The sequence below is a fragment of the Chiloscyllium plagiosum genome, unplaced genomic scaffold (genome assembly GCF_037043375.1).
Source record: "Chiloscyllium plagiosum isolate Xiang-an unplaced genomic scaffold, Cpla_swu_hap1 HiC_scaffold_15, whole genome shotgun sequence".
Lineage (NCBI taxonomy): Eukaryota > Metazoa > Chordata > Chondrichthyes > Orectolobiformes > Hemiscylliidae > Chiloscyllium > Chiloscyllium plagiosum.
The window spans coordinates 44,879,359-44,895,885 of record NW_028270153.1 but is presented as its reverse complement, the minus strand read 5'-3'; the positions used below and the strand labels follow the sequence as shown (position 1 = coordinate 44,895,885).

The 16,527-nt window shown below is 43.4% G+C and overlaps 1 protein-coding gene across 1 annotated transcript in view; it reads left to right on the top strand.

Annotated features, from left to right (window-relative positions):
* Positions 1–9,108: 9,108 nt before the first annotated feature.
* Positions 9,109–16,527, top strand: part of LOC122560067 (ubiquitin-conjugating enzyme E2 variant 1-like) — a 56,593-nt gene continuing 49,174 nt past the window's right edge. Inside the window, exon 1 of the mRNA XM_087994930.1 lies at positions 9,109–9,225. Coding sequence (XP_087851056.1) covers positions 9,204–9,225 — 22 coding nt within the window. The 5' untranslated portion in view covers positions 9,109–9,203. The remainder of the gene's footprint in view (positions 9,226–16,527) is intronic.

The following is a 16,527-nucleotide window of genomic DNA, read 5'->3' as shown; positions in this document are numbered from 1 at the left end:
GAGAAATTGGCCTTATTCTCCTTGGCTTATTCAAGTTCAATATCACCTCCTTGCTCCTGTTTGCTAGAAACACAGGAGCAGGAGTAGATAATTCAGTTCCACAAACCTGGTCTGTCAGTTTAGACTCTGACCAATCATCTACCTACATGCCTTATTCCCAAACTATTACATGTCCCCATTAAGGAGAAGACAGAGGTTTTGAACTTAATGACTTAAGTTTCGTTAGCCCTCTGGAGTAGAGAATTCTAAAGATTTATCACTAGGATGTTGAATGCTTTATTACTCACCCTGCTCTTATGTTCAATAACTTATGTACATTGTGATGGAAGGTTTAGAATCAATATATCTCTATTTTAAGAGTTTGTACTTTAAAGGCATTTGACTATGTTCTGTTTTTGTGAGTGGTTTAAAAAATAATGAGGTCAGTCTTTCCAGAACCATGACTTTAAAATCTGTATCTCCTGGAGTGTTAATGATGTTTGTTTATATTGTAAGGGTTTACGACAGGAGAAAGAAAACAGTTGATAGATATTGGCTTGGGTTTCCAGGCAGTTTAAAGGGGCCCTGACTGAATTCAAATACAATTATTGTTTCTTCTAGAAAAAGTGCTTTGTTGAGAGCAGTTAAGCAAACCAGTTATCTCCGTAAAAAAGTATGGTTTATGTAAAATTCCAGGAGTGTTTGGTTGGAAACCTGCATTTGTTATTCAGTACTGAGGGTGTCCAAGATCTTGGTTGTGAGACGCAAAGAAAAAGGCTTTGCTAATCACAGAACTGAAACTCAGAAGCAGTAAAGTTCAACTTAGATACTTGATTGGGAAGGGAAATTACTCTGAATTTCTTTATTGATGGTAAAGTGGTTTTAGGGAATAAATGGGATTCTGATTCACTTGTTTTGAAAATTTCAAACTTTTATATAGACTGCTTATTTTTTATTATTTTGTGTATTAAAAATGTTTCACTGTTAAAATGAAATTTGCATCCATTTAGTGAAAGATCCATATGTTAAATTAATTTTAAAATGATGTACCAAGCCAGATTTCATTTCAGGATCTGGCCTGTTCAGCAGGTGCATCAGCTGGGATCATAATATTTGCACACTGGTTATTCTGCTCCTCCTCGCCTCTAAGAGTTGTACTCCTTATTTTATATGTTATTGTAAGACTTCCAGAGTCATAATATTGCTCTGTCGTGCAACACTATCAAATGCCTTTCAGAAGTCTATGCACACGAGATCAACTGCATACCCTCATTAACCATCTCGGTTACTTCAGAAAAATCCAGCAAGTCAGTTAAACATGGTTTTCCCTTGAAAATCACACTGCCTTTCCTTATTTTGTGACAAACTTTGTTCTGACTTATTGTTTCTAAAAGATCGCCATAACTAAAATTAGGCTGAATAGCCTGTGGTTACTGGACTTTTCTCTATATTTGCAATGTTCCAGTCCTCTGACACCGACTGTGCCTAGAGAAGATTGGAAAATAATGATTAGTTAATTTAAAATTTCCATATTTTGTTGCCGCAGTATCCTTTGATGTATCTCATTTGTTCCGCGTGTTTTGTCAACTTTAAGTATAAACAGCATATCTAATACTGACTTCTTTATCGATTTTAAATCTTTCTGGTGTGCTACGTTGTTTTGTGGTGCAGTGGTGGTGTCTTTTCCCCTGGGCCAGAAGGACAAGTTTTGAGAACCACATGAGAACTGACTGGCCATGGAAGGTATGCTTTTTAACATTGCTGAACAGGTTGATTGTCAGCCGATAAATCCTTCTAATATACCTGATAAATGGGAAGAGTGGGAGCATAAGCATAGACCAAACTTCCCAACTCTTCGGAAATGTGGATGGGTAAACAGATACTAATTACCTCATTAGCCTTGGACTGGATATCATTTCCTTGATATTTATTCAATATCTCAGCTTTCTTCTTTGCTTCCATGTGTACATTTCTTTTCATTTGTGGAAACGTGCTACTTCCAGCTGGGCCAGAATTTATTGTCCAACTCTAGTTGCCCTTAAGAAGGTTGTGATGAGCTGCCTTTTTGACTGACTGCAGTCCGTTTGGTGTAGGTGGACCGACAATGCCATTAGGGAGGATGTTCCAGAATTTTGGCGCAGCAACACTGAAGAAACAGCAATGTATTTCGAAGGCAGGGTGGTGAGCAGCTTGGACAGGAACTTGCAGGTTGTAGTATTCGCTTGTACCTGCTTCACCTGTCCCTCTAGTTGAGTGGTTGTGGATTTGGAAGATACTGTCTAAGGAGCCTGGGTGAATTACTGCAGGGCATCTATGGGCAGCAAGGTGGCTCGATGGTTAGCACTGCTGCCTCACAGCATCAGCGAACTGGGTTCAATTTCAGCCTTGGGCAACTGTCTGTGTGGAGTTTGCACATTCTCCCCACATCTGCATGGGTTTCCTTTGGGTGCTCTGGTTTCCTCCCACAATCCAAAGATGTACATGTTAGATGAATTGGCCAAGTTAAATTGTCTATTGTGTTAGGTGCATTAGTAAATATAGGGTAGGGGAATGGGTCGGGGTGGGTTACACTTCGGAGGGTCTGTATGGGCTTGTTGGGCCGAATTGCCAGTTTCCGCACTGTAGTTATTTTAATCTAGTCTAATTTGTAGCTAATGAGTATCAGTGCTGGAGGGGGTGGACAGAATACTCGGCCCAAAATGATGTCAAGCTTCTTGAGTGTTGTTGGAGCTGTCCTTATCCAGGCAAGTAGGGAGTATTCCATCACACTCCTGAACTGTGCCTTATACATGGTTAACAGGTATTGCGGTCTCATGAGCAGAGTTACTCGCTGGAGGATTACTAGCATCTGACCTGCTCTTGTAGACATTTAAATGGCAAGTCCAGTTCAACTGATGATCAACATTAACCTCAAGATGTTGACAGTGAGGATCAGTGAAAGTAATCCCACTGAATGCCAATAGGCAATGGTTAGATTCTCTTCTGTTGAAGATGATCATTGCCTGATACTTGTGGCATAAACAGTACTGGCTACTTGCCAGTCCAAACCTGGTTATTATGCAAATCTTGCCACATTTGGCAAGGGCTCCCAGGGTAGAAATGTCACATTCTAGGGAGTGTAGGTTTAAAGTGAAGGGGAGAATGTTGAAAAGACATGTGCAAAGCAAGTTTTTTTTTTAACACAGAGGGTGGTGGGTGCCTGGAAATGATAGAAACGGTTAGGCTAGATTTCCTAAAGTGTGGAAACAGGCCATTCGGTCCCACCAGTCCACACAGACCCTCTGAAGAGTAACCCATCCAGTTCCATTTCCCTCTGACTAATGTGCCTGACACTATGGGGCAATTTAGCTTGGCCAATCCACCTGGCCTGCACATCTTTTGGATTGTGGAAGGAAACCAGAGCACCCAGAGGAAACCCAAATAGACAGTTGCCTGAGGCTGGAATTGAACCCAGGTCCCTGGCTCTGTAAGACAGTAGTGCTAACCACTGAGCTACCATGCCACCCACCATCTACAAGCTTGTTACGATAACAATATTTAAGAAGCATTCAGCCAGACATATGAACAGGCAGAGAATAGAGGGATATGAACCCTGTGCTGAAAGATGGGATTAATTTAGAATGGTGTTGTGATCAGCAGACATGGTGGGCCAAAGGGCTTGTTCCTGTGCTAGACTGCTCTATGTTTGCTTCACTATTTGAGTAATTGCGAATGGTGTGAAATATTGTTTCATTATCAGCTCGGTTAGAGCAGTGATAAGAATGGAGCTAACTCTGGGGTGAGTGGCAGCAGCAGAGACTCCAAATAAAAACCTGAAGACTGGAGCCCAGACAAAGCTCAGTCAGAGCAACAGCAGAAGCAGGAAAGGAGCAGATCGAGCTCAGTCGGAGCAGATCGAGCTCAGTCAGAGCGGGAGAGAAGCGGATCGAGCTCAGTCGGAGCGGGAGGGGAGCTGATCGAGCTCAGTCGGAGCGGGAGGGGAGCTGATCGAGCTCAGTCGGAGCGGGAGGGGAGCTGATCGAGCTCAGTCGGAGCGGGAGTGGAGCTGATCGAGCTCAGTCGGAGCGGGAGAGGAGTGGATCGAGCTCAGTCGGAGCGGGAGGGGAGCTGATCGAGCTCAGTCGGAGCGGGAGGGGAGCTGATCGAGCTCAGTCGGAGCGGGAGGGGAGCTGATCGAGCTCAGTCGGAGCGGGAGAGGAGTGGATCGAGCTCAGTCGGAGCTGATCGAGCTCAGTCAGAGCGGGAGAGGAGTGGATCAAGCTCAGTCGGAGCTGATCGAGCTCAGTCGGAGTGGATCGAGCTCAGTCGGAGCGGGTGGAGCTCAGTCGGAGAGGGTGGAGCTCAGTCGGAGAGGGTGGAATCCTGAGGCTGAACTCTGGAGGTGATGTCATAATGCAAAAAGTGACATAGGGCAAGAGGACTGGCTGCTGGGGAATCAGCTTCGGAGTCTGAGTGAGTAATGCCTGGAGGAGTAGAGAGTGTCCAGTGCCTATTTTTGTGGTTTGTAGTTTGTTAGGAATAGAGAGAGAGAGAGAACTCTGATTTGGTGAGTAGTGAGTAAGGTTCAGTAATTGGTTCCTTGTTTATTGTGTGCAGTTGATAAAGTTTGACATGGCAGGAGAACTCAACTCCTTGGACTCCTTCTCCCGCTATATATATCCAGTATCCATGGTGACTACACATACAGGAAGGGTGCTCAGGTACAGCTCCTGATTGGCCGGATGGAGCAATTGGACTTGCAGATGGACTCACTATAGAGCATCCATGAGAATGAGGATGCTGTAGATAGCACGTTTAGTGAGCTGGTCACACCACCAATAAGTGATACACAGGCAGAGAAGCATTTGCTAACCACCTGGAAGACTGGTAGGCAGTGCAGGAGTCCTCTGAGGTCAGTTCCCTCCCAAACAGATACACTGTGTTAGAAACTGGGGAGATGGGCCTCTCAGGGTGAGCAGCAACAGCCGAGTTAGGATGGCACCACAGTTGGCTCTGCTGCACAGCAGGGGAGGAAAAAGACTGGAAGAACTTTAGAGATAGAGGACTCAATTGCAAGGCGAACTGATAGTCAGTTCTGTGGTAGTAAACAAGATGCTTAAATGTTGTGCTGCCTCCCTGGGGCTAGGGTCAGGGATATATCAGAGTGGCTGCATGAAATACTGATGGGGGAGGATGAATAGCTAGCAGTCAGAGTACATGTTGGTACCAACGACATGTATAAAAGAAAAAGAAGTTGTCTAAGAGGAAATTAGAGACTAGGTAATAGATTAAAGAGGAAGACTACTAATGTTGTAATCTCTGGATTTGTTCTAGTACCATGCTCCATTGAGTACAGAAATAGAAAGATTGGTCAGAAGAATACATGGCTAAAGCGATCATGTAGGAAGGACGGTTTCAGACTTTTGGATCTTTAGGACAGCTTCTGGGGTAGATGTGACCTGTACAAACTGGACGGGTAACACTTGAACTGGAGTGAGTCCAATATCCTTGCTCGGAGGTTTGCTTGTGCTGTTGGGAAGGTTTTTAATTGGTTTGCCAGGGGATGGGACACAAAGTAGATATCAAGTCAGGAGGAAGGTTCAGTCAGATATAGACGGAATACTAGGGCAGTCCAGCAGATGGAGGAAACATGGGCATAATAAGGTGCACAGAGTGAACAGAAAGCTAAGTTATACAATTACAACATTTAAGAGGCATCTGAATGGGTATATGAACAAGAAGGGTTGAGAGGGATCTGGGCCAAGTGCTGACAAACGGGTCTAGATTAGGTTAGCATATATGGTCAGGGTTGGAGGATTTGAACTATAAGGATAGGCTGAACAGGCTGAGGCTGTTTTCCCTGGAGCATCGGAGGCTGAGGGATGACCTTATACAGGTTTACAAAATTATGAGATGTATGGATAGGATAAGTCTTTTCCCTGGCATTGGGGAGTCCAGAACTAGAGGGCATAGGTTTAGGGCAAAAGGGAAAGATATAAAAGAGACCTAAGGGGCAACTTTTTCACGCAGAGGGTGGTACGTGTATGGAATGAGCTGCCAGAGGATATGGTGGAGGCTGGTACTATTGCAACATTTAAGAGGCATTTGGATGGGTATATGAATAGGAAGGGTTTGGAGGGATATGGGCCAGGTGGGGATAGATTGGGTTGGGATATCTGGTCGGCATGGATGGGTTGGACCAAAGGGTCTGTTTCCATGCTGTATATCTCTATGACTCTACTGAGCTTCTTCAACATTTTCCCTTATCTTGTTAGTAGTGGTAAAGAGTGGGGGATATACTGGGTCATGAGACTGTAGATTGTGTTGGAGTAAAGTTTTGCTGCTACTATTATATAAATTATATAAACTAATGTCTCATGGATATGCAGTCTTGAGTTATTCAATCTATTTGAAGTCTGTCCCATTTAGAACATTACTAGTGTCATATAACATAGGATATCCTCAATATGATGATGGGACTTTGTCTCCACAAGGACTGTGTGCTGGTCACTCTTATTACACCTGTCATGGATAGATGCATTAGCTACTGGCAGATTTGTGAGAATGAAGTCAAACCTGTTTTCCCCTCTTGTTGGTTCTTTCACCATCTGCCACAGACCCATTCCAATAGCAATGTCTTTTGGACTTAACCTGCTTGGTCAGTAGTGATGCCGCTGAGACACTCTTGATGATGGACATTGGAGCCCCCCACCCAGAATACATTCTGCACCTTTGCCTCTCTTAGTGCTACCTCCTAGTGGTGTTCAATATAGAGAACTATTAATTCATCAGCCGCGGAAGGTGGCGATACATGGTAATCAGCATGGGGTATCCTTGCCAATGTCTGATCTGATGCCATGAGACTTGATGGTGGCATATCTTTTGGGTCTGTCTTGCTCACACGATCATACATGTCAGGCTGTTGCTGAGCTAGGGTATGAAACAGTTCTCCCAATGTTGGTACTAGCCCTTTATTATTAGTAAAGAGGACTTTGCAGAGTCAACAAGGCTGAGTTTTCTGTTGTTGTTTCTTAATGTAAATTATCCAGCTGTTTTCACTTTTTTTAAATTTCAAAAATATACTTTATTCATAAAAAAATCTTGATGTATATGCATAGTCACAAATGCATTTCGGTTCTGTATAGTTGAATATCAAAGAAACAAAAACATTGGAGATTGACTCCATTCAACAAACCAAAGACATCTCTTACACCTACAAAACTATCTACATGCATTACATAATTACATGGTCTGATAAGTAAATGGACCCCAATTTAACTCAGACAGTGGTCTTTCTCCACTGTGCCTTGGCAGCAGCTGCCCCAAGCTTTAGTGTATCCCTCAGCGCATAATCCTGGACCTCTGCTAGTCTGGAACATTCAGTGGGGGTCAACTCCTTATTTCAGGTAGACCAAAGAGAATCTTTCACAGAGTTGATAGTCCTCCAGATACAGTTGATGTTTGTCTCGGTTTGTGTCCTGGGGAACAGAGTTCTATGTCACAGAGCTGCTCAGGACAAACCTCAACAAAAACCTTTGCATCTTTCTCCGGACTTCCTTTGCAAAGTGTGATATTCTCAACCCCTCCTCAGCAGCTCAGAAGCGCAGACAGACTGGGCATACAAGAAGGATCCCATAGATTGTCCCCTTCTCACCACTAGCCAAATGATGTCTTGGTGCTTGTTGGAAAGTTGAGGTGATGAGGCATTCTGCCAAATGACTTTGACAAACTGCCCAGGGAGCCTTGTGGTAGGTTCCACCTTTTCCTTTAGGGTCTCAAGGACTCTACATGCTGTCCACTTCCTGACTTGTGGTCAAAGGTATTTTACTTTGCAAATTTCTCAATGAAGGAAAGATGATTTGGAATGGTCCAACTTATTGGAGTGTTCTGTGGCAACAAGGCCAGTTCCATCCTTTGCAACACCGAGGACAGATCTAACCTCAGTAAGTACTGGCACTTGGTGCTTGAATAGCAAGGGTTTACAGAGAGGATGATGCAGCCATACACCAAGGTGGCCATCAGGATGAGGGTAGCATTGGGTATGTTCTCCGACCCCCCAGTTTGTACATGGAGTCCCTGCAGACATGGTCCACCTTAGACCTCCAAATTAAGTGAAAGATGGCTCAGGTAACTCCTTTTTTTCATTACTTTTTAACAGATGATGCCATTGAATAGCTTGCTCGTCCATTTCAGATGGTACTTAAAAGTCAACCACATTACTATGGGTCCAGAGTCACATTAAATCTTAAGTCCTGCAGGAATACTCAATTCTGCCTTCAGCTGTCAAACATTTGAAATATTCACAAAAAGAAAGCAAGCTAAATTTTCTCTTTTTAAATTTGCAAACCCATTCGTACCTTAAATGGCAAATGCAAATTTGTGGTCACTCCACGCCAAATAATCACCACCAGAATGTAAAACTAAAAGGTTAGTACGTTTGAGCAAAGGGTGATCGAGAAAGAGCATGTGCTGGCCATGTTTGTGAAACAAAAACAGGGCATGTTGGATATCGTAGTAGAACATTACAAATCCTATCTTTTACTTCTTGTTCCTGTTTGCTGAGAATGAACGAGCTGCATGCATATTGCTAGCGTGCTGCCGTGCCTGACGCTTCTCCTTGCAAAACAAAACAAAAAGCTTTTGAATGCTTGTAAATAACGTTTGGACAGGCACAAATGAATGTGGCGGATCGGCTTCGGAAAACTTTGCAATTCCTCGAGGGTCATATTACTTGGAAACACCGAGGTAATTGTCGGAGGAAAGCCTGGAGCTACAGGCACGCGGCGAGGCTGCGGCCAGTGGACGCGCACCCGGAAGAAAGAGCGCGCATTCGGGAGATGGGAGTGGGCAGTGAGCGCGCACCCAGGAGTGGGAACGGACAGTGAGCGCGCATTCGGGAAGGGGCGGAGCGGGCAGAAAGCGCGCCCCCGGGGGTGGAGAGTGTCCAGTGGGCGCGGCCCCCGGGAGGGGGAGAGTGTGCAGTGGGCGCGGCCCCCGGGAGGGGTGGGAGAGTGGGCACTAGGCGCGCACACATTTGGTGGGATGGAAACAGACGCGCGCGTTCCCGTGTTGGGGTTGAGAATGGGAGGGCGCGCTCCCGAGGTTTGGGTGGGGGGGGTGGGATGGAGGGGCGCGGCGGTGCGTCGTGACGTCGTCGTGCCCGCGGGGCGCGCCCCTGTGGGTAGTTCCCGCGTTTAGTGACGTCACGACCGGCGGAGGTCAGCAGCGACCGGTAGCGACACAAGATGGCGACCACCGGGAGCAAGAGTGAGTCCGGGGGGGTGGGGGAAGCCTGTGCCTTTCCGCTTCGCTTCCCACAGACCCCACTCGGGGAGGGGCCGAGCCCGAGCCCGGCGGGAGGGTGGAAGGGGCCTCCCCCCCAAATCCCCGTGCGCTCTCCTCTCTCTCTGCTGTTGACTGAGTCGCTGGTTCCTGGAGAAGGGCCCTAAGGCGGAGGGGAGTGAGGTTGGGGAACAGCTGCAGCACAGTTACCCCCCTTTCCCCCAGGGACCCAGAGCCTGCGCGGTTTGTTTGGGCGGAAATGGAGGGCATTGAGGGAACTGGGAGCCCTGCCGCCCAGGCAGGAAGCCGGCCTACCGGATTAGTCAGCTTGGCGGGGGGGAAAGCGCCTTTATCATCGGAAATTGAACCTGTGCGGGTGTTGTTGGTCAGTGGGGTGCCATCACGGTTTATCGGTCTTGGTTCACCTGGGCCAGTGGCCAGGCTGCGATACTGCCGCTGCCGTCCTGACCTGGTCTCGGTCTCTCTCCTGAGGGTGAGGCTGAGGCTGCGCCGCTTTTTCTCCTTTTTCTGGGTTTTGGTCCGCACCTACGAACGCCAGTGTCCCGCTTCCTTCCACCTCCACTTCACTACTTTAACAATTTTTTTGGATGTTTCACGTTTAATTAATATATGTGGTGCCAATTTCACTCATTGTCATTCTGTCTAATCCAGGCGCAAGGGGATTTTCTCTCAGCTATTGTGAGACTGCCAGGGGTGGCCTGTTCCACAACATTTGTTAGAGCTGTGTTGGGAACCTTCAGTGTCAGATTACTGCTCAGTGCCTCGATTTAAGCCTGCCATTTGAAATGTATCTTTACGTTCGCTTGATTTCAGTTTGATTTATGTCTACTGGAAGGTTGTGGCTTTAAAACTCAAATCATGTATAGTAAAATAATGCCTATAACCGGACAGGTTTTGTAGTGCACTACAGTGGGAGTGGCACAAGTTGCAGTAAACACCCAGAATCTTTTTCCAATATTGCAGTTGAATTTCTAATTGTTTTTATTTTCTGTGTGATATGAGTACAAATTCACATGGTTTAACAACTATGTCAATTAATAATGAAAACATTTGCCTCAATGAAGTCGTGGAAGACTTAGTTTTCAGAGAAGATTGTGACAGTTGAAATGTGAAGGTATGAGACAGGAAAGTTTGCTATTGGATAAAGAATCGATGGTGGACTTCAAAGAGGGAAAGGATATATGACATGCATCCTGGAATGGTGAAGAGTTAGCAGAAACTTCAACCTCCATGTTTCAGATGTTTTTTGAGTTTGGAATTTGTACAATCGTAAGACAGGAACAGAAGTAGGCCATTCAGCCCATTGAGTACGATCTGTTTCTGGTGATCCGAATTCTCAACTTCACTTTGACTTTTCTCTATAACCCTTGAATCATTTATTGATTTAAAATCTATCTCAGCCTTGAACACATTGAACAATCCTGCCTCAACATCTCTCTCCAGTAAGGAATTCCACAGATACACTACCCTCTGAGAGATGAAATTTCTCCTAATCTGTCTTAAATGTATGACCACTTATAAAGAAATTATGTTCTGTGGTCGTAGGGGAAACAACATTTCTGTATCTACCCTGTCAAGTTCCTTAAGAATCTTTTGTTTCAATAAGGTGGTGTCTCATTCTAAATTCCAATGAATACAAGCCCAACTTGTCCTCATAAAACAGCTCCTCCGTACCTCGTATCAGCCTAGTGAACTTTCCCTAAACGTCTTCCCATCCCAGTAAATTTCCCTCGATGCGGGGACCAATCCCAGTATATTTCCTCACATCCCTCAATGAGGGAACCAAAATGTCTCAGTATTCCAGTTATTCTCTGATTAATGCTTATGATTTTAGCAAAGCCTCCTACGTTTGTACTCCATTCTGTTTGAAATAAAGGCTAACATTCCACTTACTTTATTAACTTGCTGAACCTAGGTATTCATGTGAATCTTGGACAAGGACTCTAAAATCCCATTATTCTGTAGCTTTCAACAGCCTTTCTCCATTTAAACAATAGTTGGTTCCTCTATTCTTCCTGCCAAAGAGCATAATTTCTCATTTTCCCACTATATATTCCATCTGCCAAGTTTTGCCTATGCACTTAACCTGCCTATGTTCCTGTGTGGACTCTACAATCTTTACCACTTGTCTTCCCACTTATTTTTGTATCACATACAACTTGGCTATACAGGTAGTCTCCAGGTTGTGAACAGGTTCTGTTCTGAACTCCGTACGTAAGTTGGAACACAATACAGGACCATTCAAGAAATGATCATATGTCGGGTCTGTAAAATTATGCCCCTTATAAGTTGGATTTTCATAAATCGAGGGCCCCCAAACTACATTCAGTTTCTTTATCCAAGTTATTAATATATATTGGAAATAATAGTGGCTTCAGCAGTAATTTCTGTGGCACTCCACAAGTTATAGATTGCCATCCTGAAAATGCCCACCCCGCAATATCTCAATTCTGTGTTCTGTTAGTTAGCCAGCCCTTTATTGTCAACATACTACCTCCAATATCACGAGTTCTTGTATTGGGTAATGTATGAAACTTTATCAAATGATTTCTGAAAATTTAAATATTACATACACTGTTTTCCCCTTTATCCATCCTGCTTGTTACTTCAAAGAATTCAAGCAAATTTGTCAGGCTTGATTTTCACCTTATGAAGCCACATTGACTCAGCTTGCTCAAATTATTAATTTTAAATGCTACGCTGTTACTTCCTTTACAGTCATAGAGATGTACAGCATGGAAGCAGACCCTTCAGTCCAACTTGTCCATGCCAACCAGATATCCTAAATTAATCTTGTCCCATTTGCCAGCACTTGGCCTATATCCCTCTAAACCCTTCCTATTCATATGCCCTTCCAGATGCCTTTTAAATGTTATAATTGTACCAGCCTCCAATACTTCCTCTGGCAGCTCATTCCATACATGCACCACCTTTTGTGAGGCTGACCCTTAGGACCCTTTTCAACTCGTAACATTTTCTCAACAACAAACAGTAATCTAACTGGGTTGTAGTTATCTGTTTGTCTCCTTCCCTTTCTAAATGAATGTTACACTGGTAGTTTTCCAATCCTCTGTAATTTTTCCAGAATCTAAGGATTCCTACAAGATAACTACCAGTCCGTCCATTATCTCTAGCTACTACTTTCAGTATCCCAGGATGCTTCCCGTCAGATCCTAAGCCAGTGATTTCCAGCACCATTAATTTCCCTAGCACTCTTTCACTATTGATAGATATGTACTTCCCCATCTCCTTTGGAGGGTTGCTAACTTAGGTTGCTAACTTAGGTTACGTTCATATTTAAGAAGGAAGGAAAGATTGAATAACTTAAATAGCTAGAAACAAGTTACAAATGTAGGAATTTTGAGCAGAATTAGGCAATTCAGCCAAACCTGACTGTTCCTTCATTCAATAAGTTCATGGCTTATCTGCTTGTGTTTTGAATTCCATATTACCATCTACTTCCAATGATTTTTGATTTCATTACATAAAAATCTATCTCCTTCCATCTTGAGATTCAAATTCTCTGTTTTCACCACCACCTGAGACAGTGTACCAAAGTGCTTCAACTCTAGTCAAAGAAGTCTTATTCATTTCTATCCTAACAGTGTGACTACTAATTTTGATTTTGCCCGCCAAAGGAAACACAATTTCTACATCAACTTTGTCAAGACCATCCAGGATCTTGTCACCCCTCACTCTTCTAAACTCCAGTGAAAATGTCTTCTTTTTTAATCTTTCTCCTTTCTCCTGAAAAATATGCCTTCTAGTCTGGAAATCTTCCACACTAGGCAAAAGACACCTGCCATTCACCTTATTCATAGAACAGCTACAGTGTGGCAACAGGCCTTTCTGCCTAATGAGTCCACAGTAGCCCTCAGAAGAGCATCCTACCCTATAACTGCATTTTCCATGGCTAACGCACTGAATCTACACATCCCTGAACACTATGGGTAACTTAACATGGCCAATTCATCTAACTTGCACACCTTTGAATTGTGGGAAGAAACTGGAGCATCTGGGGGAAACCAGAGCACTTGGGGAGTACATGCAAACTCCACACAACGTCAGCTGAGGATGGAATTGACCCTGGGTCTCTGGCACTGTGAGGCAGCAGTGCTAACACTGAGCTGATGTGCCACCCTTATCTGTACCCCTCATGATTTTATAAACCCCTATAAGATCATCCCTCAACCTCCTACTCTACAGTGAAAAAAGTCCCAGCCTCTCCTTAATTCAAACCCTCCATTCCTGGTAAATGTCTTCTGAACACTCTCCAGCTTATTGATATACTTCCATAACAAGGTAACCAGAACTGGACAAAGTAATCCAGAAGAGGTCTCACCCATGCCTTGTACAACTTCAATATAACATTGCAACTTCTATACTCAAAAGGTCTGAACAATGAAGGCAAGCATGCTAAACACTTTTTTTCACCACCCTATCTGTATGTGACACAAAGTTCAAAGAATTATGTGTCCAAACTCCTAGATGTCTCTGTTCTACAACACTACCCAAAGCCCTACTTTAAATTGTATAAGTCCTGTCCTTGTATGTTTTACTACAGTGCATAACCTTGCACTTATTGGTATTAATCTCCATTTGCCACTCTTCAGCCCATTGAACCAATTGATAAAGATCTCTCTGCAATCACTGTCCACTATACCACCAATTTTGGTCATGATTTGGAGGTGCTGGGTCCAACTTTGTTTGCCATTTATATAAATGATTTAGATGAAAATATAGAAGGCATGGTTGGCAAGTTTGCTGATGACACCAAAATTGGTTAAAAATCACACAACACCAGGTTATAGTCCAACAGGTTTAATTGGTTGTGGGCACCTGATGAAGGAGCAGTGCTCTGAAAGCTACTGTGCTTCCAATTAAACCTGTTGGACTATAACCTGGTGTTGTGTGATTTTTAACCAATTTTGGTGACATCAGCAAACTTGCCAACCACGCCTTCTATATTTTCATCTAAATCATTTATATAAATGGCAAAGTTGGACCCAGCACCGATTGATGTGGAATATCACTGATCACAGGCCTTCAGTTCGAAGAACAACCCTCCACCATCACTGTGTCTCTTGCAGTTAAACCAATTTTGTACCCACTTGGTAAGCTTGTCCTGAATCCCACGTGATCTAACTTTATTAATTAGACTATCATGTGTAACCTTGTCAAAGGCTTTACTAAAGTCCAAGTAAACAATTCTATTGCTCTGTGTTCATCAATCAACTTGGTTATTTCCTCAGAAAACTCAAATCATGTTTGTGAGATATGATTTCCCTTCTCAAAACCATGCTAATAATCGCTCATCATTTCTTGCTTCTCCCAATGCATATAAACTGTGGGGCGGCGTGGTGGCTCATTGGTTAGCACTGCTGCCTCACAGCGCCAGAGACCCAGATTCGATTTCCGCTTCGGGTGACAGTCTGTGTGGAGTTTGCACGTTCTCCTGCGTCTGTGTGGTCTGGCCAGATGCTCCGGTTTTCTCCCGTAATCCAAAGATGTGCAGGTTAGGTGAACTGACCATGCTATATTGCTCATAGTGCTAGGTACAGTAGTCGGGGGTAAATACAGGGTAGGGAAATGGGTCTGGGTGGATTACTGTTTGGAGGATTGGTGTGGACCTTTTGGGCCAAATGGCCTGTTTCCATATTATATGAAATCTAATCTAATTTCCAACAATATGCACACCTCTCAAGTCAGACTCATATGCCTGTAGTTCCCAGGCTTCTCCTTCTTAACATCAGATAATCCCCAGTCATCAGGCACCTCGCCCATAGTTGTAGATGATACCAATATTTCTGCAAGACACCCTAACTTCTCACAACAGTTTGAGACTAGATTAGATATGAGAAATGTATCCACCTTTGTTTTCTAAGACCTCCAACACTTCATCTTCTGTAATATGAAATGTTTTCAAATCATCAATATTTATTTCCCTGAGTTCTGTAGCCTCCATTTCTTTCTGCCGAGTAGAAACTGACATGAAATATTGATTTAATATCTCTCCCATCTCTTGAGGTTCAACACACAAGGGTGACCTCTTTGATCTTTTAGGGACCCTTCTGTCTTGTTGCTCTTTTGTTCTTAATGTACTTACAGAATCTCCTTGGATTGTCCTTAATCTTATTTGCGAAGGGCATCTCATTTTGTCTTAGCCCTCCTGATCTTCCTCTTCAGAAGGTTGCATACTATATGCTATATAATGCATTCACTCTGTACTGTTCAAGAGATTTATTTGACCACAGTTATCAATATCTAATATACAATTTTTAAAAAATTCTTGACTAGAAACTCAATGTTTTTATTCATTGTTCTCTAATCCTACCAGCCTTACCTTTCACTCTAGGCGAAAGTGAGGACTGCAGATGCTTGAAATTAGAATCAAGAGTTTGGTGATGAAAAAGCACAGCAGGTCAGGCAGCATCCGATGAGCAGGAGAGTTGACGTTTCGGGCAAAAGCCCTTCAGCAAGAATTCCTGATGAAGGGCTTTTGTCTGAAATGTTGACTCTCCTGCTCCTCTGATGCTGCCTGACCTGCTGTGCTTTTCCAGCACCACACACTCTTCCTTTCACTCTGACAGGAACATAATGACTCTGACCTCTTGTTCTCATACTTTTGAAAGCCTCCCATTTATCAGATGTCTCTTTACTTGCACATAGTCTACTCCTATCAATTTTTGAAAGTCCTTGTCTCATGCCATTAAAATTTAAATTTTTATGGAAGGCTTATTTTTTCCCATAATTATTTTGTAACAAATAGAATTATGATCACGAGATTCAAAGTGTTCCCCTACTATTACTCCAGTCATTTGCCCTGTCTTAATATGAAAGAGAAGATCAAGTTTTGCTCCTTCTCTAGTAGGAATATTTACATATTTTCTTGAACACATTTAACAAATTCTTCACCATCCAAACCTTTCACAGTATGGTAGTCTCAGTCAATGTTTGGAAAATTAAAATCACCTATTACAATCTTATTATTCTTTCTTATTTCTGAGATCTCTCTACATATGTGTTCCTCAGATCCCCTCTGACTGTCAGCGGAGGGGTGTTTATAGTACAATCTCTTATGTGATCATTCCTTTTTATTTCTAATTTGAACTCATGTTTTTCAGGTGATTTTTCTGAAATATCTTCTCTAGTTACAACAGTAATGTTATCCTTATTCAAAAATGGCACTCTCCCTCCTCTTTTGTCTCTTTTTCTATTGTTCCTATAACATCTGAAACCCAGAGCATTGAGCTGCCAGTCCCGTCC